The sequence below is a fragment of the Bos grunniens genome, chromosome 3, assembly GCF_055505025.1.
Source record: "Bos grunniens cultivar Pamir isolate PY7600 chromosome 3, Bosgru_T2T1.0, whole genome shotgun sequence".
NCBI classification, from domain to species: Eukaryota; Metazoa; Chordata; class Mammalia; order Artiodactyla; family Bovidae; genus Bos; species Bos grunniens.
Window position 1 is genome coordinate 107,751,025 of NC_141167.1, and position 25,107 is coordinate 107,776,131.

The following is a 25,107-nucleotide window of genomic DNA, read 5'->3' on the forward strand; positions in this document are numbered from 1 at the left end:
AGGGCTGGGGGGCGCAGAGGGAGGGCGCTACCTGCCCTAGCTCAGCTCCCGTGGTCCCTGCCTGATAAGCGTGGCTCCCTCCCCGTTGGTGCCAGTCCAGAGTGACAGGTATGACAGAGAATGATGAAAGGAGAAAAATCAGGAAACTGTTACCTCGTTGTTGAAATAACCTGGGTCATAATCTTCCTCTGGGCCAATAATTAAAGGCTTTGGGCTCTGATCTACACCCTGGGGGAGAGAATCAAGTTGCAGACATGAGAGGGTAGAGGACAGGAATCTGGCCTCCGCGGTGGAGTCTGCTCAGGGACAGCATAGCGCCGATAAGGAAAGCCACACGGGGCTGCTCCACATTGGCACCTCACCGCCTCCCCCAAGTCTCAGAGGACAGAATCAATGATTTTCACTTGCAGGAAGGCAACTGCTCCTGGGTGGGGCAGAGCAGGCTCAGAGCAGCCTGGTCACATGACATACGAAGATGGGAAGTGAGAGAAAGTGCTCACTTCCTGTTTGTGAAAGATCCGAGGAGGGAGTGCCAGCCTGCAAAGAACGAACCTAGAGCTCCTGCTGGACCGGTGGGCTGGGGGCTTTGTTGTTCTCCTCAACAGCACCCCCGACCCCAAACACACAGCCTCCAAACCCAGTGCCTCCACACGCTCCTCCAGTTACTGGGTGCCCTCCGCCTCTGCTGGAGGAGAGCCCTGTGGTCCCTCTCCGCCTCCCTGAGAGAAAGGGGATGGAGCCAATCCTTTTCCAACACCATCGCCATCATTTCCCCAGCCGGTTCAACCATCTGTGGTAAACCCCCACATCCTGTCTAAAATGCAAGCTTCTCAGCACGGGTTTTCTAGCCTCCCCTCTTACGCCACCAATTAGGTCTATGAGAGATTTCACACTGCGCACACTTCTCAGATGCTTCACTTTAGGCTTTCTCCTAAAGGGGACTTGAGCTCTCAAAGCTCTCCTCCCAACTATGCTTTTCACTCAGTTTACTCTCCCTCATATTCAGTGATTCCCCAACGAGGGCTGTGTTCTGGAACCCGTCTAGAGTAGGCACTGCTCATGCCTCCTTTTTCTCAGGTCTAAGATACCTTCCTATTCCACCTTCTTGAGAGACTTCTCCTGACAGTTTCTCCCCAGTGCTCCTCACTCATTTTTGTTCTCCTGGATATTTAGACTCTGCGCTCAGAATGACTGAGTATAGAACACGAGAGACTCAGGATACATCTAGAGATCAGAGTCTAGTACCCAATTATAAAGGCATGTTTGAAGTTGCAGAGTCAGGCCTTATGCGCTGGACCTGTATTCCTCAGACACACCCTGAGTATCCTCTTCTCCTCTGACACTCACTCCCCTGAGGTCCAGGATTTCCAGGGGGTGTTGGATGACTGCTTCTGGCTCTACTTGGCTCTCTAGTAAAATCTGAAAGCACTAGCTTTTGGTGTGTTTGGGAGAAGGATTTATTTAAGTTTTTACAAACCTTACAGTTTTTCTGACTGCAAAAGCAGAATTTATTTATCATGTGTGTGTGCATGCTAAGTCACTTCAGTTGCGTCTGACTCTTTGCGACCCTATGGACCGTGGCCCGCCAGGCTCCTCTGTCCATGGGATTCTCCAGGCAAGAATACTGGAGTGGGTTGCCATGCCCTCCTTCAGGGGATCTTCCTGAACCAGCGATGGAACCTGTGTCTCCTATGTCTCCTGCCTTGGCACGTGGGTTCTTTACCACTAAGAACCCACATGCCAAGGCAGGAGACATAGGAGACACAGTGCCACCTGGGATTTTTACAGCAGTGGTACTCAGGTCGTGTGAAAACTGCTGGGGATTCGATCTAAGAGCGTGTCAGCCTCTTCCAAGGGAAGCAGCGGCTGAGTAGCTCATCCTGAACCCATTATAGTGGGTAGCTGTGTGTGTGCTCTGTTGCTCATTCACGTCTGACTCTGTGACCCCATGGATTATAACCTGCCAGGCTCCTCTGTCCATGGGATTCTCCAGGCAAGAATACTGGAGTGAGTTGCCATTTCCTAAGAAAATCAAATATTGCAGAATTATATAACAAAGTTTGAATTCCCTATGATTCTACCCACTAGCTGCTGACAGTTTCATGGATGGTATACGTTTGCACCTGTGTTCTTACTAACATAAATTGTTATTAAGCAACTGGAATTATACTATATGTGCTCTTATCACTCAAAAATAACAATTTAAATAGTTTTCCAAGTTGAAACAAGTTCAGAGGAGGAGGAAAAGGACTCTGAGACCAATTATTCCACACCTGCTCCTATTAGCCACCTGAAGTAAAACTTCCTTTAAGAACAGGATGTGCACCTGACCTCCTTGCCTTGGCCCTGTAGCAGTACTAAGGTGGGGTGGGGTGGGGTGTGCAGATGTGGGAGAGGTCTTCAAAGAGCGTCCAGGACAGGAGGCAGCTCTGCACTGGGGCTCAGGAAAACCGAATTCTAGTCTGATGCTGCCATCAGCAGGCTGTCTCTCTGGGTGGTCCCTTAGCCTTTCTCTGCCTCAGTCTCTCACTGAAGAAAAATTCTCATGCCTGTCTCCTTTTCTGGCGGTGACAATTAAATTAGAATTTTTTTTCCTAAAGGAAATAGTACAGCAGCTGGTGCACTAAGCATTTCAATACATGCACAATCCACTTCCCTGCTTTCCCCTCAAAGACCTGAAAGTAACTACACTCTATTCGACAGGAATACCTAGAGCATCAAATGGTGTCTGATGTTTAATATAAGGCACAGCAGATTTCCTTTAAAAATAAACTTAAGTTTTAAAAAGTTAGCATAGAGAAAAATATTAAGTAACATTACACAGTTACTATGAGGATATGGAAAAAAATTATGGTGGTAGCAGATGAATTTTAAGAAACTTGAAAGAATTTTAAGAGGCTTTACAAAACTCAGAGCTTTCTTGCCAGTGTCTCTAACAGGGAATGACTGAGCTTCTGCCTGTACAATGACAGGCAATTCCCTGGCTCTCAAGTCAGACCATCCCATTGTCTTAGAGCTCAGATTCTTTGCAAGCTTTTTGCATGGAGCCAAAACTTGTCTCCCTGAAATCTCCCCCTGGACCTAGTTATCCTTGAAAGTAGTAGCTTTCAAATCGGGTTTTGGAGAACCTTAGGGCTCCAGAGAAGTACTCCTGAGGTCGGGGGCCAAAGTTGGGTGGTGGATTAGGAAAAGGTCCAGGTAGTGAGTTTACTGTGTTTTCTACATCAGGGTGCCAAATAATAAGATTTTGCTCAAGAAAGGAACTTTGCTAAAGAAACAGAAGGTTGAAAATTACTATTCTGGAGAAACACTGAACAAATCTATTTCCTGTTCTATACAGACAATAAAATAAAGAGCAGCAATCTGCTCCTTGGACATCATTTCCCTACAGATGTATTCACTGACTCTTCAGTGAATACAAAAACTCAAGAGAGCCATTCTCCCGTGTATGTATTTATACCAGGTTCTTCCTTCATTATCTGTCCTTCAGTTAGTGTCTACCTCTAAACAGGCTTCAGTCTGATCATCCAAGGCCATGTGTGGGGAGCCCAGTTCTGAAAAGAGGGAAAGGAGAAAGCCCAGCGTGGCTCTGGTCACCCACCTGGTCGCTGCTGGGGGGAACTGGTGCGTCGGAACCCTGCCGCCGGTGGCGCTGTGCCAGCCGGGCCATGGTCACAGGCGAGGTGCGAGGACTGTCCAGCCCAGCGTCTGACAGGACCGAGTTCCGATTCACCAAGGACTACAGGAACAGAGGACTCTGTGAGACAGAAACTCACCCAGAAGATCCCCAGGGCTCTGCTCATCGGCTAATAAAAATGTAGTACTTACTCTGTGCCTGGCATTACACTAGCCCTCGGGTGTGTGTTACCTCATTTGATGCCTACAACAGCCCTCGGAGGTAGAAGCTCTTATTCCTCCCACTTCCCGCACAAAGAAACTAAGACTTGGAGGGGCTCCAGGACTTGCCGAAGATCGGATAGTTAGCAATGCGGCCTTCCCCAGGCAGCCTCACCCCACTGCCCGCTAGGCACCCCTGCTTCCAGGCGTGGAGCCCGCAGGGGGATGTCTGCTGTGGATTACTGAGGACCCTCCTCGCCCTTGGTGTCTTTCCGACATACTGAGCCTTCCATGTACATTCATCATATTCCCACAAATGGGCAGAGCAGTAAAGAAATAAAATTCCAACCATTATTTAAAATCAGGTTTTAAACATGTTTTCAATTACTTACTTATTTCATTAAGCTAAGTAAATATTTTGATAACACTGTTATGACTTCTTTCATTCACTCTAATTTTTATATTCCCAGTTCATATCTGCAATTAATATATGCAGGCTGAGAACACCTAGAAGATCACCTTTGAGGCCAAAGCCGTAAGCTCTTCTGACTACTCCAGAGAAGACAAGCTGTTCAAGTAAAAGATCTATGACTAAGAAAGAGAAGCTGCCACTTCCGATTAGGCCGGATTTGCTGTATCACCCTAAGATGATGCTATCTGTAGCCAGGTGGAGATGTGTTTTTGGTCCAGTCAGTGTTGTACAGAATTTCTGTCTCTGCTCTCTCACACTGACACAAGGCTTGCTACGATTAATGCTACAGCCTCTCTCTCCACTTGACTCTATATAACAGAGTTGACTATGATAAAACAGAAGCCAGGATTGATGATCTTGCAGATAGGATGCATCTGACCCGAACTAAAACCCTTGCAACTAAAACTACAGCAGAGGGCCCGGATGACTCGCTAGACGCCTCGGTGCATGTGGTGAGCAGAGAACCTATCGATGCCCAGAAAAGGAACACCGAATGCGTGGTTTAAACGGGGCTCCCCAATCCCCGCCTTAGCACTCACCTCACTGAGGGAAGGAAAGCGTTCTGTGCCGGAGTCCAAGCCACTATCCCCTTCCTGGGAATCCAGAGAGAGTCGGCCTGGGAAGGAAAGAGTTTACATGGTCAGGAAGGAGCTGTGGCCTGGGGGAGAGAAGGGCCTTTATTCGGGGAACCTGTGCCCAGGGCAGGAGGGCGAAGCTGCCACTGGCCTGTCTTTCCCAGTTTCCCTTTAGCTCTCCTGAGACTTTCGACACTTAGCTTTCACCTATCCGCACACCTGTGCCCAGGCCATGTCACCTTCCAGAATAATCCTCCATAGCTCTACCTCCCAACAAGTCCTAGCCCTTAGCTCATCCCTACCCTCTTCTGGTTCCCATCCATTTCTTCTTATGACAGCATCTCTTGGGCTCCGAGCTGCCAGGTGCTGGCAGGCATGCTGTTGTCTAGACCACCATCATTCTAGCATCTCCCCGGCACTTATATATCCAGGGCTATGGGTTATACATTCGTTTCCCTGTCACTTGGACTGCTTTCTCTTATTACTTTATTTCTTGGAGGCAGGGACTGTATTCCGCCCCCTGAATTTGCCCCAAGGGGAGGGGTCGATAGATAAGAAGTGTGAACTAGAGATGTGCCAGAGAAAAAAGGGGTGCTGAGGGGACTCACCTTCCGACGATCTCTGGCTGGTGTCACCATATACTGGGAGTATGTCCTAAAAAGAAGAGAGGTCCGGAGGGAGGGCAGATGCTGTGAACCTCTCCCCCTACTGTTTTCCTCCAATCAACCCTTCCCTCAGTCTCAGCAGATAACATCTGCTTACAATTAGTGGCCTCTTCTGCTTCATTGCCTTACAAATGCCCAGTTAGAAGAGCTAGTGCTTCATTTGTACAATTTAAGGTGAATGGTGACCCCTAATGGTGAAAGGGAGCTTTACTGGTGGTAAAATTCTAAAAACTTACTTGATTTCTCACCCTGGACCTCAAAGCATCTACTGCCTCAGTTGGGCTCGTCACTGAAAGAACTTCCGAACCATCAAGGAGTATGAAAAGCTCCTGCAGATGCAAAGCTCTGCCTCTAAACATCTTTGAAGACTGACAGGCATTGGCCTGAGGCTGACCAGCCACTGTGGAGGGAATAATGTTGCTAACGCTTTACTGTTTATGAAGCACTCTTGTCTATATCTCATTTATTTATTTATTTTTAAAACAACTTGGAGGCAGGTATAGTACTCACATGTTATAAATGAGCAAACAGAAGCCCAGAGATCTTAAGTAACTTGCCCAAGCTACACAGCAGGTAAACTATAAAGCAAGGGTTGACGCTCAGACCCCTAGATTCCAAGCTGAGTGTTTCAGGCCCATCGCTTACACAGCACACGAGCACAGAGGCAGCGGCAGTAGCAGACACACACGGGCCCCGTCCTGAGGGCACCCTTTAATTCTGACAGTAACGCCATCAGGCAGATCCTGCCGTTATCTCCATTTCATACATGAGGACACCAAGGCTCCCAGGGATTATTATTTTTATTTTTTAAAGCTTTTATTGAATTTGTTACAGTAGTGCTTCTGTTTCATGTTTTGGTTTTTTGGCCACGGGGCATGTGGGATTTTAACTCCCTGACCTGGGGTTGAACCTGTACCCTCACTGCATTGGGAAGTGAACTCTTAACCATTGGACTGTCAGGAAGTCCCCTTCCAGGGAATCACTGAGTCACTTGCCCAAGAGTCTTAAAGCTGGTGAGCACTATAGCTAGGAGGTGAATCCAGATGGTCTAAATCCTAAACCTGAGCTTCTATCAACCATGTGATACTGAGAAATTCTCCAGAAAGTAAAAGTTTAAATTTGTTTAGCTTGCGTTTCCCAGACTTGTTTGATCTGGATGGTCTGAAAAAGAAAATGGATAATCCTCAAATAATTTCTATTGATTTTGGCAAATATTGTTCTTGGAGATCTTAAAGTGTTCGGAGAGTTACTTCTTATTTACCCAAAGAATGAAGGCCTGATGGACAGAAGTAAGGTACTAATGAAGCGTCAAGTCCCTGACTAGGACAGATAAAGAAGGGTCTCCTCCCTAGGATTTCCTGCACAGTGTGGTTAGCTGCCGCTACAGATCCCTCTCAACTGCCTGGGGTCCCTTTACTTAGGCTGACTTTTAAAAGTGCTCGCGTTACTTTGAGAAGACCTATTACTGGAGGGCGAGGTGATAGGAAAAGCTACCAGATGAATAATGAGTAAGATTAGTGTTGGAATATATATCAGCTATGAGGCAACTACCCAGCAGGGGATGGATAATCAGCAAATTAAAGCTGACAGTCTGATTTACTGCATATTTCTTTCCATTGCAACTATAAGCTGCTGGAGGGCAAGAAACAGGCTATCCCTTTGCATGGGGTCCCAAGTGTCAGGACAGTGCTCAATCTCTGCGGCGCTAAGTGAAGCCCTGCTGGCCTCTGACACTGCGCGCACACTGACTCAGCCCCAGGGGCCTGTGTGACTCGGGAAGCCTCCGTCCTAGGCTGCTCCCTCACACTCCCCTCCATCCGCCTGCACGAGCCCTTCCTGGAGCTAAGCCTGCCGTCACTCACCACTAAGCCACCAGTCTCCTGCTGGATCTTCAGCTGTAACTGAGTGACTCGCCGCCGGGCGCCTTCGATCTGCTCTTCCAGCAGGCTGGCGGGGTTCCGGCTATACACCTCACAGATACGCTGGGGGTGGGGTGGGCGGGGGGCGAGGAGGACAAGGAGGAGGGGAAAAGGCAGAGGAGAGGTTAGTAGAGAATGGACGACTCACCAGTGGGGAGAGTAGGCAGTTATCCCGAAACAAAGGGGAGAGAAAGGAGATCGCTGCCTCTGAGGAGGTGTGTGTCATTTCACCATCACGCAGGAGCAAGAAGAGGTACATGTGGTGAGAACAGACCACAGGAGGCAATGGCAGAGAAGACAGGACACAAAGGCCGCTCCTGACCTGACCATTAAGGCCTACATGCTAAATGAGGTCTTCCTTGACTGCAACTCAAAAGGCAGATATTTAAGTGACTGGCCAGACCAGCACACACAGAAAATGCTAAGGAGGAGACATACACACAGCGAGAACCACAGGAGTTGAGACGAAGAAGCGTGGACCAAGGAAGCCAGCACCCCCGTACCCCAGCCCTGAAGCTGGGAACCACTGACACTTATCTAGCATCCTTTTAGCACACAGCTTGGGCTTTGCAGTCAGGGAGGCCTGCCTCTGAACGCTGGCACCTCTGCTCACTAGCTGTGTAGACCTGGGCAAGCTTGACTACGTCCTCATAGATCAAATGGAGACGTGGTACCTGCCTCTGGGCATGGATGGAGGCTATGAATGAGCTTATGTATGTAAAGTGCTGAGCACAAGGTCCGGTGCCTAACTACTTGACTGAATTCACGGCAGCTATTATTATTTTACTACAATAGGAAATGCTCAGTGAAGCTGGTGGGTTAAATAGTTACATAGACATTAAGTGCACATTTTCTCCATACTCATCTGGAAGCTCCCCACGACCCCTCATACTTACTGTTTCATCTTCTCCATGCCTCTCAAGCCCTCAGCCCTCCTCTTAGTCTCTGCAGATAGTATCATCTGGTAAGAATGTTCCCAACTTCACTCCATTTCAAAGCATCGCAGCTACCCTTACCCTCTGCCCTAGAAGAGAAACTCCATCTAATCCCTGTACAGGGTTAGGGCCTCCAACAGCCTCGGGCTCCTCTTGGGCATCATTTACATATCCTCAAAGTTTCCTCATTCTAATGGCTCCTTCCCTTCACCCTATAAAAAAGCTCAAGCTTCCTGTCCTAAAATGAAACAAACTACTACACAAAACCTTCCATCAACTCTGATAAGTCTTCAAGCCACCGCCTCATTCTCTTCTCCCTCCTTTCACAGCCACCATGCTTCCAAGCAGGAGTCTCTATGTAGAGCCCAGGCTTCTTAGTCTTCTAGTTGCCCACCAGCATACAGTTTAGTTCCTCCCATCACCACACTCTTCTGAAATCCATAGCTTCTTCTTAGTCCTCATCTCTCCAGAGCTCTTTAAATACCCACCTCCTCAAAATGTTGCCTGCTTCTGACTTCTCATCTTGACACTGACTTGGGTCGCACCCCTCCCTCCCTCCCGCATCTTTACCCCTGACTCCTCTCTTAAATCTAGGTGAGCCTTCAGCTCTGTAAACCTCTACAGAGAGCTGACACACACCAGGCCCCGTGCCAGCTGTGCAGGAGGAATATGCCAACACAGGCATGGTCCTGGCCTTCAGGAACTCAGTCCAATAGAGGAGAACAAACAAATAATACAGTACAAATACAGCAGCAACTGTTTAGAGGTTGATGCAGTGTGTCACAGAAGCACAGAAGCTCTGAAATTCCACCCTCAGCTCTCTCCTCTTCTCTGTCCTTGGTGATATCATCTAGTTCCCAATTTCAACTGCCACCTGTATGCTGAGGCTACTCAGATCTCTATCAATATTTCAAAATCCAATCTTTTCTTCTGAGGTTCATCCTTGTTATCTCCATGTGCCTGGAGGATGGTCTTTTCACCTGAACCTCCCATGGCTGCTTTAAACTCAGTCCATCCAAAGCTGACCGTCATTTCTTTCCCCTAAATCCTTCTCCTCGCCTCTGTCTCACTTCATCAATGGCGTCACCATTTATTCAGGCACCCAAACTTGGGGCTGTCTTTTCTTTCTTCTCCTTTACTTCTCCCTTCTAGTTGATAAATTTCTTATGTACTGTATGTAACAGCCTCGGAGAAGGTTTCCTTATGTGTCAATCCACTTACTACACTTTTCTAAAGAACACTGTTTTGAAGATATGATCACTCCACTACTCAAACCCTTGGATCAATTCCAACTGCTTTCAGAATAAACTTCAAGCTCATCATGTTACTGAAGGCCCAAAGCACTTTCCAGAGTGAAACAGACTGAGCCCAACTGAAATGTCGTCTCATGAACTTTCTCTGATCATTGTATAATTAATTATTCCTTCTTTCTATAATTTAAATAATGTAAAAATTATTATCGACATATAATTCTCATAAATTCACCATTTTAAAGTATATAATTCAGTGATTTTTAGTATATGCACAGAGCTGTACAAACATCTCCACTATCTAATTCCAGAACACTTTCTTCAACCCTACAAGAAAGCAGTCACTCCCAGTTTCTCCCTTCCTCCATCTCCTGGCAACCACTAATTTATTTTCTGTTTTTATGGATTTACCTCTTCTGGACTTGCACGTAAATGGAATCATACAATATGTGGCCTTTGGTGTCTGGCTTCTCTCACTTGGTACGTTTTCAGGATTCTTCCGTATCAAAGCATGCATCAGTCCCTCTCTCTTTTATATGGCTGAATAATATCCCATTTTATGGAGAGAACATATTTTGTTCATTTACACATCAGTTAATGAGAATCTGAGTGGTTTCCACCTTTTGGCTATTATGCAATTAATAAATGCTATTATGAATGTTCACATAAGAGGTTCTATGCCTTTAACTCTCCTGCGTATATACTTAGGTTCATGGAGTTGACAGATCATATTTCTGTGTTTAATATTTTGAAGAATTGGCTGCACCACTTTGCATTTTCACATTAACAGTGGGAGTAGAGTAGGATAGTGAATATGTAGACAAAATATAAACAAACATTTCTCCAATTTCTCCGCATTTTCACCAACAGCTGTTATTTTGGCTCTGGCCATCCAAGTGGGTGTGCGGTGGTATCTCAAAGCATTGGTTGGCCTCTTTCTAATGACTAATAATACTGAGCATCTTTTCATGTGTTTACTGGCCATTCGTATGTCTTCTTTATTGGACTGTCCATTCAAATTCTCAGCTAACTTTTAAACTGGGTTGATTTTTAAGTATCTATTACATATTCAGGTACTAGACCTATATGTTCATGGCAAATAGATGCGGAAACAGTGGAAACAGTGGCAGACTTTATTTTTTTGAGCTCTAAAATCACTGCAGCCATGAAATTAAAAGACGCTTACTTCTTGGAAGGGAAGTTACGACCAACCTAGACAGCATATTAAAAAGCAGAGACATTACTTTGCCAACAAAGGTCCATCTAGTCAAGGCTACGGTTTCTCCAGTGGTCATGTATAGATGTGAGAGTTGGACTATAAAGAAAGCTGAGCGCCGAAGAATTGATGCTTTTGAACTGTGGTGTTGGAGAAGACTCTTGAGAGTCCCTTGGACTGCAAGGAGATCCAACCAGTCCATCCTAAAGGAGATCAGTCCTGAGTGTTCATTGGAAGGACTGATGTTAAAGCTGAAACTCCAACACTTTGGCCACGTGATACAAAGAACTGACATGTTTGAAAAGACCCTGATGCTGGGAAAGATTGAAGGTGGGAGGAGAAGGGGACGACAGAGGATGAGATGGTTGGATGGCATCACTGACTCAGTGGACGTGAATTTGGGTAAACTCCAGGATTTGGTGATGGACAGGGAGGCCTGGTGTGCTGCAGTCCATGGGGCTGCAAAGAGTTGGACACGACTGAGCAAGTGAACTGAAATAAACTGAGACCTATATGAGCTGCAAATATTTCCTCCTATTCTGTGGTTGTCTTTTTAAAGTTTCTTGATAGTGTCCTTTGATGCACAAAAGCTTTCAATTTTGATTAAGTCTGATTTATCTTTTCTTTTTTTTTGGTTATTTATGCTTTTGGTGTCACAGCGAGGAAACCACCATCTAGTCCAAGTGGTTTATCAAGGAATAAATACCCATGTTTTCTACTAAGAGTTTTATAGTTCTTAAAAATAGTTTTAACTCTTATATTTAAGTCTTTGATCCAGTTTGACTTAAATTTTATTAATGTGTTTAAATTTATTTACTGTGTGAAGAAAGAATCCAAACTCATTCTTTGCACAGATATCCTGCTGTCCCAGAACCATCTGTTGAAAAGACTGTTCTTTCTTCACTGAACTATCTTGACACTTTTTAAAAAACCAACTGACCACAGATGTCTGGGTTAATCTCTGGACTCTGAATTCTATTTCACTGATTTACAGGCCTATCCTTATATCAGTACCACACCGTCTTGATTACTCTATGACATTAGTATCAGCACTTATTATACTGCAGTGCAACTCTTCCTTCATCCATCCATTGATATTCTACTAGATTATAAACTCCTTAAAGGAAAGGTTCATAGCTCACTTATCTTTATAACCACTGTAACCTTCGTCCCTAGCACCTGTCCCCAGCTCCACTGCGGCACACACAGTATCGAGGCACACAGTAGGAACTTAATGTTTGTTAAGTAAATGAGTATATTTTCATGTCTTGGTGCCTTGGAGCTATGCTGTCCATTCTCTTCCCCATCTCTTTTGCTTACTGAAGCCCTGCTCTTCAAGGCCCAGCTGAAATACAATCTTCTCAGTGAAGTTTCCCTTACATCTCCCATTATTAATTAATAATAATAATCTGCTATCTTCCTTGTCCCTCCCACTCTCTTTCCTACTGTAATATGAATTTTCCCCATGAGATTGTAAACATGTTGAGGGCAAGAAGTATCAAATCTTTTAGGAATTAAAGTAATGGTTTACATACAGTGGGCACAATAGAACTGAAATGAGGGGCCAGGAGCTCGCTGTAAGCCACAGCTATTACTGGAATCTGGTCGTTTCCTTCCAGCCAAATTAAACTTCTTGTTCTCCCTGCACATCATTGCCCATGCCTGGAAATCTCTCTGCATCAGTCAAATTCTACTTTAACAAATTCCACTGGCCTGTGACAATTCTTTAGAGGTCCTGAGGTTTGACATTAAGGTTTTCCTGTGATAGCATATGGCCTGCAAATTAAGTTGTACACTTTGGTAGATTGCTTTGATAAAGTATTATCTCATGAAGGCAATGGCCAGTCTACCCTCAGCAGTGACCTTACCTGTAATTCCTTTTCCTCCTGTCTCAGCATATTCCTAAGGATCTGGGTGGCATGTTTTTGAAATTCGGGATCCTAAGAGTGGAAAACATGACAGTGGTGAGAGTTGGGGCCCAATTAGTAGCTTTATTCTCCTCCTCCAGGTGAGTCCCAGGCAAGGAAAGCTATGACGTGACAGCCTGGGTGGTAAGAATGTTTTGAATAACACTTACTATCTCACTGGAGCTCAATAAACATAAAATCTTATTTTTCACATCTGGTATCAAATTGCTCTCTAAAGTCTTCCAGGACTTGCAGGTCAGTCTTCTTTCCAATCGGAAAATCCTGTTCCCTATTACTCTCTGCCTCTAGTCCTTTTTTAACTCCTCACACAGGTTATCCTGGTCCTTGGGTTCTCCCCCTACTAGTCTTGCTCTTTCCTGACTCTCTCCCCTATAGACTGGGCTCCATATTTCATTCCTCCAGGCCTTCTTTTTCCCCAGGAAGCCTCTCCTTTACTCCTTGACTTATTCCACATCTTTGCAACAGTGACTGTTAACAGTCTTTACAGACTCCTCTGACCATGCCTGGAGGTGTGCACCCTCACCCTGATGGAGAGGAACACTCTCAAAGGGCCTCCTTAGAGTCCTGCACGCACACAGGAAACACTGCACGCTGCTACCTGATAAACCGCATATGCACTTACATGGAAGAGGACACTATAGCACAAAACGCCCTTTTAATGTAGTTCTCATTTTGTTCCACTTTTTTGATGGCCTTCATATAGTTCTTTTTCTTGTCTCTTCCTACTGGCATGCCATTCGATTTAACCTGGTTCCATTCCAATGGGCAGCTCTTCAAAGGGACACCAGAATGAGGAGAGGAGCAGGGGGACCATTACCTGCAGAGGTCTGGGTCCTGTGATGCGCTGTGGAGGTGGCAGAGGTGGAGGAGGTGGCGGTGGGGGGACCACTGGGGTGACTCGGGGAGCTCCTGCTGGGGCTGGGTTCTGCTGGGGCCCAGAGACACCAACGGATGAGGGCGAAGAGCCCAGGAGGGTGAGAGCAACATAGGCCCCAGCTGGAGGAAGACAAACAGAGGGCTGCTCAAGTGGTGCTGTTTGCAACAGCAGACACTCAGGCACAAAGGAGGCAGTTCTCCCCTCTCCTTCCATTAAGCTTATAATTCTGCAGGTAAAGTTCTCCTCACGGTTAATGCCCCACCTGTTCTCTAATTCCTGTCCTTCCATCCTACACCAGCACAAGGCTCCTTTCCTTCCCTTTCCTCAGGCAGAGGCCTCAACCAAAACCCCACCCACAACTACTTGGGAGCTGCCCACTCAGTCCCTTGTTTCTCAGGATTGGGAGAGGGGAGTGAGTGGTATTTGAGTGAGACCTGGTCTTAGTAGAACATGATCTAAAAGGTAGTGCAAAGATGGGTAGAAAAATAAACGTGTCGGATGAGAGATTAATAGCGTCTCCACCTGAAATGACAGGAGGGAACCGTGGCAGTCTACGATGATCAAGCCAAGATTAAAGACTTTAGCCACCTCCCGCGTCTACAGAGGAACCCTGCTGGGTCAACAGGCCTGCTTCCCCCTGTGCCCCCCGTGCATCTGCTCCCTGACTTTCTTTCATTGCCACCTCTTTCCAACTCACATTTGATGAGCTTCACCACCTCCAGGTGTGAGCTATTAGTCACCATGGTGCCATTCACCTGTTGGGGGACAAATGACATGACTGAGTAATGGCAGTGGAAGCCTAGGGGATCATTTTCTTAGGTCAAAGCCACTTCTTTAGGGAGCCATTTATCAGGGCTCTTTAGTATAGTAAAACCTGTTATAGATCTTAGTCACAGTCAAGAAGGGCCTAGAATACGGAACCCAGCTATCTTAATCCCCATTCTCTGTCATGGTATTCTCTGTCATTGTACCACCCTCCTGGTCAGTGGCTGATGACAGATGCTATGAAAACGGAAGTGTACAGGAGGGGCCAAGGCCAGAAGTGACCCTGCACTCCCCGTCCCCGCCGGCGGGGGAGGGGGGTTGTCACCCAGGGAGGGAACTTCACTCACTTTGATGATCCGGTCACCTTCTTTCACACCGGCTTTCATGGCTGCACCTCCTGTGAGGAAGCAGAAGGCCTGGTCAGTGAAGACCCACCACCTTCCAGAGGTCACTGAAGACCCACCACCTTTCCAGAGGTCACTGAGTCTCCACTCATGAACCTGCCAGATCACCTTCCCCCTCAAATCTCTTCTCATCTCTGTGTTAAGTATTTCACATGCTGGGTATGTATCCTATTCTGCTCCAGGGCCACAACTACCTTTGAGCTAGACTGGACTGTCTGAGGTCCCATCTCCTGTTTTCGCCACCTGGCTCAGAAGCAGACTTCTCCTCTGAGCGCCAGGCCACACTGGCAGAGAGGCAGGGCCGGACTCCGGGGAGAGCAATGTGTGCTTTATGTGAATGTGTCTGGATATGTTCCAAGGTCAAATAAGAGTTTATTTCTATTATCCAGTGGGAAGAATGAGTTTACTGTATTAAATAACTGTTGAAGTAATTATTAAGAGGAATATACAGTATGAGAAAAGAATTGCAACAAGAGTTTCCAAATCCTGGTCCCTAAGCCCTGAGAGGTTCATAAAAGACATTGTGGGTATTCCTAGCATTAAGGAAGATAATGATCACTGCTTTATTTTCTGTTAAAAAAATGGTTCTGCAGCCGCAGCGGTTCTGACCACCATGTATAGTCGTCCCTGGGTATCCACTGGGGATTAATTCTAGGACCTCCTGCACGTGCTCAAGTGCCTTACTTAAAACGGCATAGTACAATACCTTCCGGGTTCACATTTGATTGAACTAACTGCAGATGGAAATTCTGGGCTGCAGTTGGTTGAATCTATGGATGTAGAATTCTCAGATTCGAAACTCACGGATATGGAGGGCAAAATGTAGTTTTAAATGAGTTAAGTAGTACTCAGAAAGCACAGGAAACACTTATGCTTCATGAGAAGCATAAAAACTATGATTTTTGTAAATTTACCCCGATGATCATTAAATCCGTAAGTTGCATTCGTCTGATCAAAACAAAACTCCCACAAAGTACATCTATATGTTTCTAGTCCAAAAAGAGAAATTACAGTGATGACTACATTCCAATTTGGCTTTTTAGTATTGGGATCCAGACTACCCAATCTAAAGTGTGCTATTTGTGGGAAAAGTACTAGCTTGAAAACTCTCTTTTACACTGTCATCTAGAAATTAAAGGTGGAGGGGAAGAGTGATTTTGCCTGAATGCATGAAACACTAATAACTTAGTGATTAAAAAAAATTTAAACTTTCCAGAGTAAAGGAATTAGAGAAGAAGTTATAGACTTCAGTAAGCACGAGAATCACCAGAAGAGTTTGTCAGAAAGCACATTCCTTGGCCCCCTTGTCAGAGGGTGACCCAGCGCTTCGGGACTTGGGCCTGGAATGAGGATTCCAATCGTCCTAAGGGCCCAGGTGATTCTAATGGAGCAGAGCACAGACTGCACTTGGACAAACAGTGACCTGAGAAGCCTACAATCTGGAAAAGATAATAACAACTGCGGTGTTACTCTTGTGATTTCGATGCCAATCCAAATGATGTCTCTTCCTCTCTCCTGCCCAAAATACACATTCATACACATATTTTCCAAAACTCATATTTCACTGCAAGCCATCCTTTTGTTCTTTCCTCTCTGAGTCTGACTCTGCTCAGGCCTAAGAGGTGGGTAAAAATTGGAGGAGCCCTGAACTCATAATTCACTGGAGGGGATCCTCATACATTCTGTATCAAAGAGATCACAGAGGCAAAGTACAAGTTACTGGCAGTCCCACTCGCTCTCTCACCCGAGTCCAGGAACCTCGAGAGAATACAGAAGCAAAGAAGAAGTTTCTTTTCAGAGTTCTACCCTAGGATATGAAAAGCAAACCTCCCCCTGATAAAAGTTAACTCCCAAACATAAGGAGTGCTAATTATTTATATCCTCGTATGGCCCACATACCTCATTTTGGTCATGAATTTGAAATTCTCTTTTCACCTTTCACATAAATAAATTCCAAATATTTCTTCCAAAGTTAAGTAAAGCACATATCCTTTCCATTTTGCACTCTACTTAGTAGGAAAATGCTGGCCAGTTACCTACCCCTTTCCTTGTACTCTTTTTCCTGCTTGGGATGTACCATGCTGCCAGGACCAATCCCATTTGCTACAATGAGGTTCACTCTTTTTAGAGACACTTGCCTCATATTCTTCGCCACTCCCATCTCCTTCCTGCTCCTAGTTTTCAATCTGGGTCACTTAACAACAGTGATTCTACCACCAGACATTACAGAGCTCTGAAATACCTGAAGCTTTTCCATACACAACTGATTTGCTTACAATGCCCTCCCACTCGCTACTCGCTTCCCACCAAACTCCCATCTCGTCAACATGTTCTCTATGGCCATCTTTCAAACTACTCCTGAAATCCGATTTTCTTCTAAGAAGGCTCCCCAAACTAATAAGAAGGGAGATACTATGCTTCGAACAAACTAGCTCAACACAACCTTCCAAGTAACCCTTCTTCTTGTGTACTGTCCAACATACATCTTTCAGTCATTTATTACTTAGTGTAATTGTATCTGCACAGATATCTGGAACAGAATGCCTGCCTCAACTGTGAATGCTGCAGCACAGTAACCATCTGTGCTTGGAGCGAGGTCATGTGAAGGCGGGAAGAAGAAAGTGGGTCTTCGATTTCTCCATGGCATCTTCCAACCTGGGACAAGGAGCTCCCCTGGAGGGCAATCAGGCACCTGCCTGATGACCTGAGGGCTATTTTGCCTTTTTCACAATTCCAACAGGGAAATCAAGCCCAGAGTGTGAGCCCTAGAAATGCTTAGTATTGTGGAGGCATCCCCAGATGTGCCCAGGGAACCAATTCTAGAATGAACCATGCATGCCACAGGACGCCCAGGCCTCTAGTAAAAGCACATGCAAGTTCTCCAAGTCCTATGGCACGGTCACATCCACGGTGACTTTCTAAGAACTGTCCACTGCTGGCGAGGGGGACACAGCACTCACCAGGCCGCACAGACTGCACCAGGACGACGCGGTCCCCGCTGACTGTGAAGCCGAAGCCATGCTGGTCCCTCTGGATGATGACGCAGCGCTGAACCAGACCTGGCAAGGGGGCGGAGGACAAGGGGCTTCAGCTGGGTCTGTCACTGCGAAGTCAGGGCACACAAGCCAGGGCCAAACAAGCAGAGCCCTAGTGTGGTTCTTCCTCCAGAGAGCCTTTCCGGATTCCCTCGACAGCCTGTCCAAACACACTCTTGCAATGCAAGCCTTTCTCAGCAATCGACAAAACCCTGTCACCTACTCTGTATTCTACACAAGAAATTCCCTTCTTGAGGTGTGGAGGTGGTTGTCTCTCTTGTACATGTTTCTCTTTTTAGGCTTGTTTGAGTGGGACTGGACAAAAAAGGGGGCTGGCCAACGCCAGGCTGAAGACTAATATCTCAGAGAAGCAACCCCGGGACCGAAGCCTAACTGACCCTGGAAATTTTCCATTAAATCATGTTCAGTGAATACAGAAGGTGGGTCACCAGTGCGTGTTGCCTCTGCAGAGATGGATAACTCATGGGGGCAACTGAGGGCTGGCCTGTGCCAAAATGCAGGGAAGGATAAACGACTAGAGAAAACCCCTTCTGCCACAATCACACACAGAACGTAGGGAAAAAGAAAGCCAGGCTGTAACTGCCCTCAGACTCCATCCCTGTGGGCACGTATGAGATCCTGTACACTGTGGGCGTGTATTAGATACTGTTTCCTGTAACGGAGAAAGCACGAGCTCTAGCTACAACCCCACTGGTTTCAGGTCCTGGTTTTGTATCTTACAAGTTTGCACACTTGGAAAACTTTTTAACCACTCTGTGTCTCAGCTCCCTCATCTGTAAAAGAGGGATACTTTCTACCACTGATAAAAGGACTGAATAAGACAATTGGTAAAAACACGTAACACAACGCCTCGTGCACATTACGAGCTCAATATAAAGGCTAAGTCGTCTTGTATCTAGGGTATGCAGATCTGTCTGTCTGGGTGAACACCTCTGTGCCTATGTGTTGATGCCCTGAGAAGATTACCTGTTGTCTCAGATGTGTCAGAGGGCTGGCGGTGGTGAGAAGGGGACTTGCGTTCAGGTGCTGAATCTCCCAAAGACAGGCTACTTAACCTGGAGAAAGAGTAAGAAAAGCACATCAACGAACTGAGCAGGGAGGGACCACCCTCGTAGCAGAAGGAAGCTCTGTCGACAGGGGCCCTGAGTCTTGGGTAACAAGAGACTGACCCTCTCACTCTGTACCCCGCTCCATCTGGTGGGAGATTGGCCATGTCTGCACCACGGGCAATACCACCTATCTGGAATGCTAGGTGGGCAGAGCAGATATGATCTCTTTAATACCCAGCAAGGCGTCAAGGGAAATAGCCCTTCCTGGAGTCAGGAGACAAAGAGACAATAGCAAGAACAGGGTGTGCACAGACACACGCGTGGTGGGTCTTACCAGGCTGCAATGGGGCTGATGGAACAGAACGGACGCGGCGGAGAAAATGAATGCGAGAAAAAGATAGGAAAAAACAAACAGCTAGTTAGTTTAGGCAACGATTTGCGAGGAAGAGGAGACTGCAAGCCAAGGATGGGAGGGTCAAAAACACACACAGGCCTGCAGGGCACAGCCGAGGACAGAAGGGGCGGGAGCAGAGACACTCGCCCTCACTCTAGCTTAGGCTCCTCATCCCTCTCCAAAACAAGTGTCTCTAGGAGGCTGACCAGGCCTTTAGCCGGGTAACTGGCAACTTCACCTGTTGGATAACTGGCAATTTGAACCCTTTTCTAGAAAGGCGGAGTAGAATGGTCATCACCCAAGCTTCTGAGATTCCATTTATTTTGTGTGTACCATGGAGAACAGAAATCGGGTCTGTTTGATGGTATATTCCAATCCCATTTCTACAGCCAGCTTAGGGCATCCTGCTTAGAAACTATTACAGCCCTAAAATCTCAAAGTACCAGGGATCACCAAACCAGATCTAATAACAGGGCCTTGCAGGAACAGGAGAAGCTCAGATCTTTACTATGCCTCTCCTTTTTAGAAAAGTGTCTGAGCTGCCAGTTCCTAATCAATAGTTGCTGCCCCTCCAGAGGGCGTCTCCTAGCCATATCCAGCAAATGACTACGTAAAAGGGTCTTCACGGAGGCCCTTGTGCGGAGGCAAAACACTGCAAAGAATCTAAGTGTTCGCGGCAGGTGACTGGTTAAATAAACTGCAGGATATCAATATAATGACACAGCCTTCAGTCTATAAAAGAATGAGGGGTCTCTTTATATAAGACAAGGAATGGTCTCCAAGAAACATTGTTGATTGAAAAAACATGATGCAGAATTATGTAGATGGTAAGAGAGAAGAAAATGATTTGCTTATATGTTTGTTTACATATATATACAAAACATGCAAAATCTCTCTGGAAGGGTACAAAAGAAACGTATATCCCTGGCTGCCGCTGAGGGAGAAAACTGCCGGGGAAAGGGATGGAGTTGGAACCTTTCGATTATCTTCTCATTTGTTACCGTTTAAACTCTAAGTCATGTGAAAGTATTAACTATTCAACTAATACACACAAGTACATAACTTTTACATATAAAAGGGGGTGGTTCCTCCCCCCTCACCCTGGCACCCCACTTACCTGGACAGGTGAGACTGCTTTTTACTGGCTGATCTTTGGATCAGAGACAGAAGGACATCAAGGAAGAAGAAAAGCGTGGGGCCCAGGAGAGAGTGACGCAGGAAAAGAGGAAGAAAGGAAAACAAAACAAGACATAAACCAGACAAGACACTGGAGACGGTTGGTTCACAAGAAAAACCACTGGCCACAGTACAGTAGATCCAGCTTACTGAACTGCAGATTTGCCTGCACCTTGTTGCTGATTGAAACCTTTCAGAGTTTCACCACTGCACCTGGGAGAAAGGTCACAGATGCCGCAGCCAACAGGAAGCGCTAGTTAGCCAGCCCCTCCACCGTAACCGCAGCTCCCAGTGCTTATCCTAACTGCAGTGTGAACACTCAATGCGACCGCTTGTTCGTCTGTCTCTGGGCGGTAAGGTCCATCAGGTCACGGCGGTCTTGTCGGTCAGCACTCCCCACGCTTGGCATGGCGAGTGCGCCGTCCTGTTTGGTCCCCGCTCTTCCCTGTTCTCTCACTTGCCGTGGTTTCTGGCTCCTGCGCCCCACGTCATGTGTGGCACACACTGCTCCTTCCTCCTTGATGTTCCTTCTGCTCTACTCCCCATTACTACACCTGTCAACCAGACAAGAAGGCAAACTTCCAGAAGCTACAACTTCTGGCTGTCTTCAAATTATTCTAGTCTATCATGCCCTGCCCTGACCTCCACCTCCTCATCCAAGGTAAAGATTCAACTTAGCTTATCATTAAGTAAATGTCCTAGAATCTATGAATGATAGCTAAACTTACTGTGGTAATCGTTTTATTTAATTGTGGCTGTGCGGAGGGGTGGTCTTAGTTGCTGCATGGGGATCTAGTTCCTGACCTGGGTTGAACCCAGGCCCCCTGAATCTGCAGCATGGAGTCTTAGCCACTAGACCACCAGGGAAGATCCCTGTGGTAATTATTTTGCAATACGTGGGTGTCAAGTCCTTATGCTGTCCATCTTAAAATTAGGTAGTGCTATATGTCAATTAGATCTCAATAAAATGGGGGAGGGAAAGTCTTAGAATCCAAACCTCTGTTATTTAATACAATAGCCACTAGCCACACAGATATGTAAATGACTACCTTATAGAATATAGGCTACCTTATAGAATAGTGCAGATTAAAACAGTTCCTTCACTGAAGAAAGTTCTGTTGGACAGTGCTGCTTTAGATACCGCGCTGGCGCTAGGGGTACAAAAGTGAGTGAGACGCAGTCGCTTGCAGGTAATGAATGAGGCAGATATACGAAACTTCAGTGCAAACGCTGAGGGGCAGAGCTACTTCCTGCAGCAGCGAGGGATTCGCAGAATAAACTTTTAAAGGTCTTTTCTTCCAGCTGCTCGTCTGGTGTCTTCGGCCACATCCATCACATCCCACCACTGGATTACCCAGAATGGGCGTGAACTCCTCCCTGCTCACTACCTCAGAAGAAAACCCATCCCATCCTAGGACAGCTTGGGCTTCCTCCTTGCCTGGTTCTGCTCGGCTCTGTGAAAGACTGGTTTCCTATGCCCACATTAAAGCTTAGAAGGAACGGTCTGGTAACCTAACCTGGTTTGGTTTTGCATTTGGGCTGGGTTGTGAACTGTTCAACATAACTAAGGGCACACTTGGCCAAGGTTTATGCACCTGGCTGTACAGGATTGCTGGGGCAAAGACAAGGATCATTTCAGCAGCCATGGAAAGTTCCTCTCAAAAAAAAAAGTCACTGCATAGGGCGGAGACAGCGGAGGACAAGGGGGATTACAACATAATTTTAACAGGTACAGGGTTTTTTCCTCCTTTTAGAGCTTAAAGGAAGAATTAGAATTAGAGGAGGAAGAAATGCTTGTATCAGCAGATCAAGACTATCATGCAGGTTTCCCCCTCTTCCTGATGACATTCCCATTAAACTTTAGCAGCAGAGATCAGACTCCAATCAGCCTAAATCCGATGGGAACATAGGAAGCCCAGGAAAGCAGAGAAGTTCCCCCAAATCTGTGGCCCTCTAAATGGCATCACTGAGACAGATCTTCTGATCCAACTTCTCATTAAGCCCCATATTTATCCAGTCAGTTACAGAGACTGCTAAGTCCTTTTACGTTTTCCCAGAATTGCTCCTTCCTTTCCATTATCATTGCTATCCGTCACTTTAAGCCATATGTCCACTGCCTCAAATTACTAAAATAAAAAAGAAAACAGCTCTTGTTTTCACTCTCCAGTTCCTCCAGTATTCTACCACAATGGACTAACTTTCCCAAACACTATTTCTTTGGGTCCCCTCAGATCAAGAACCCAGGATTTCCCTTGTTACTCTCTATATGATCAGATATGTGTGTCACCTACTACTAAAGGCTTTTCATCAAGTGGCTCCAAGCACCCTTTCAAATTCACTCTTATTGCTCACTTTGTCCTGCCTCTATTGGATCTTAAAAGATGCTGCACTCATTCTCGCCTCTGCTTTATCATGGCCTCCATCCCTTCTCTTCACTTCTGCCTTTTCAAGGCTTTGGTCAAATGGCCCTGATTCTGTGAAGCCTTCCCTGGCCACTACAGCTCGCATTTGTTTTACCCCAATATTTTCTGGGAAGAATCTCAAACCTATATATTAAAGTTAAATGAGCAGCATGATGAATACTTACATACCCTTCATCTAGATTCACCAATTAACACTTGTCACACTTGCTTTATCTTTTTATGATGATACACTTTTTCCCATTTGAGAGTTGCAGATGTCATGACATTTTACCCCTAACTATGTCAGCATATACCCCCTTGGGCCCCTAAAATTCTATATAACCACAATGCCAACAGCACACCCAGTGAGTTTACCTTTGATATAATATTATCTCGTATATAGCCTGTATTCAAATTTCCCTAATTCTTTCACTAATCTCCTATACAGTTGTTTCCAACTGCCTCAATACAGGATCCAGTCATAGATCTTAGAACTGCATTTATTCATAGCTTTTAGATTCATTTAATCTAGAATATCACCCCCTCCCCCCACCCCAGCCTACTTTTCTTGGTCTCTTCTAACACCAACATACAGAAGAGTTCCAGCCGGTTGCTTTATTGAATGGCCTGCAATAGATTTGTCTGTCTCTTTAGGATTAGGTTCAAATTCAACATTTTAAAAGAGTGTTAGATAACTGATGTGACACAGCTCGCCCATTTCTGGTGAGGATAGGTTTGATGACTTAGGTAAGCTGGTGCTCCTAAGATTTCTCACTGGTAAATCTACATTTTCCCACTTAAATTAGTGGGAAATGGGTGGAGTGCTATTCTGAGACTGTACAACCATCCTGTTGTCCAACAGCTTCCCACACAACAGCTTTATTACCCACTGATGCTCCCTGGGGACTGACTGATGCCTCAGTGGGCAAAGAACCTGCCTGCCAACGCAGGGGACACAGGGGACTCGGGTTTGATTCTTGGGTTGGGAAGGTTCCCTGGAGGAGGGCATGGCAACTCACTCCAGTGCATCTTGCCTGGAGAATACCATGGACAGAGGAGCCTGGCAGGCAACAGTCCAAAAGGTCCCCGCCTGAGCCACTTACCGCACTGGTGGCTGCAGAACGGCACTCTGTGAAGCCTGTAGTTCCGGCCACATCTATTAGCCCGCAATCTTGTAAAGAAAGTCATTTTATCCCTTTTCTGAAACAGTGCTATGAACTCACGAATTTTTTCCCTCCAACGCAAATACATTATAATCCATTACTGCTTTTTAAAAAATGTTAAAGTTGTCTCAGTTTGGCTGGTGGGAGCTTCTACAAGCCAGCTCCTGTGTCCTTTAAAGTGTCACCATCTGCCTTATTTTCTGGCACAAAAAACAACAACAACAAAAACACTCCAGGCTCACCTTGTACGTTCTCTATGTCAGACTTGGACTCAAATATTTTTTTAAGGAGCCCTGGTTCCTCTTAGTAGGAAATGTGTGTAGAAACAAGCCTGGGTGCGAGGTGCTCATTGTTGCGAAGCTGCCACTGCTTCCCAGCCGTTCAATGGACAGAGCCAGGACATATTAAGAAATTATGAGTTTACAAGGAAATCTTGTTTGATTCCAACATTACAGGGTTCTCTCATCTTCCCCAATTCCGTATTTTATCTTTCTTTTCCCACAGTGAGAACCTTGTTCACAAACAACAGTAATGTATTTATTATAATATAATCATCTGCTCTACTCCATTTACACATCAAAGATTGTTTCCAGAGTTACTATCCCAGTAACAGCAAACTAGGTAGAGGTTAGACTTTCCTTGCAATTCTTTTTCTCCTTAGGACCTACAAGACCTTTTAGAACTAACACCCCAAAAAGATGTCCTTTTCATTATAGGGGACTGGAATGCAAAAGTAGAAAGTCAAAAAACACCTGGAGTAACAGGCAAATTTGGCCTTGGAATATGGAATGAAGCAGGGCAAAGACTAACAGAGTTTTGCCAAGAAAATGCACTGGTCATAGCAAACACCCTCTTCCAACAACATAAGAGAAGACTCTACACATAGACATTTCCAGATGGTCAACACCGAAATCAGACTGATTATATTCTTTGCAGCCAAAAATGGAGAAGCTCTATACAGTCAGCAAAAACAAGACCAGGAGCTGACTGTGGCTCAGACCATGACCTCCTTATTGCCAAATTC

The 25,107-nt window shown here is 45.9% G+C and overlaps 1 protein-coding gene across 9 annotated transcripts in view; it reads right to left on the reverse strand.

Annotated features, from left to right (window-relative positions):
• ARHGEF11 (Rho guanine nucleotide exchange factor 11) overlaps positions 1-25,107 on the reverse strand; it is a 117,111-nt gene that overhangs the window by 28,309 nt on the left and 63,695 nt on the right. For 5 of the 9 annotated variants that reach the window (XM_086393409.1, XM_086393407.1, XM_086393408.1 and 2 more), the window contains exons 2-12: positions 18,866-18,954; positions 17,804-17,902; positions 14,787-14,836; positions 14,372-14,429; positions 13,615-13,793; positions 12,738-12,809; positions 7,412-7,531; positions 5,493-5,538; positions 4,849-4,925; positions 3,602-3,739; positions 154-228 (exon numbers count right to left, since the gene is read on the reverse strand). In XM_086393409.1, the coding sequence (XP_086249535.1) occupies positions 154-228; positions 3,602-3,739; positions 4,849-4,925; positions 5,493-5,538; positions 7,412-7,531; positions 12,738-12,809; positions 13,615-13,793; positions 14,372-14,429; positions 14,787-14,836; positions 17,804-17,902; positions 18,866-18,954 (1,003 nt within the window). Of the gene's footprint in view, positions 1-153; positions 1,699-1,773; positions 2,006-3,601; positions 3,740-4,848; positions 4,926-5,492; positions 5,539-7,411; positions 7,532-12,737; positions 12,810-13,614; positions 13,794-14,371; positions 14,430-14,786; positions 14,837-17,803; positions 17,903-18,865; positions 18,955-25,107 lie in introns of those variants that run through there. The other 4 variants (XM_086393413.1, XM_086393412.1, XM_086393411.1 and 1 more) reach the window with 2 other exon arrangements.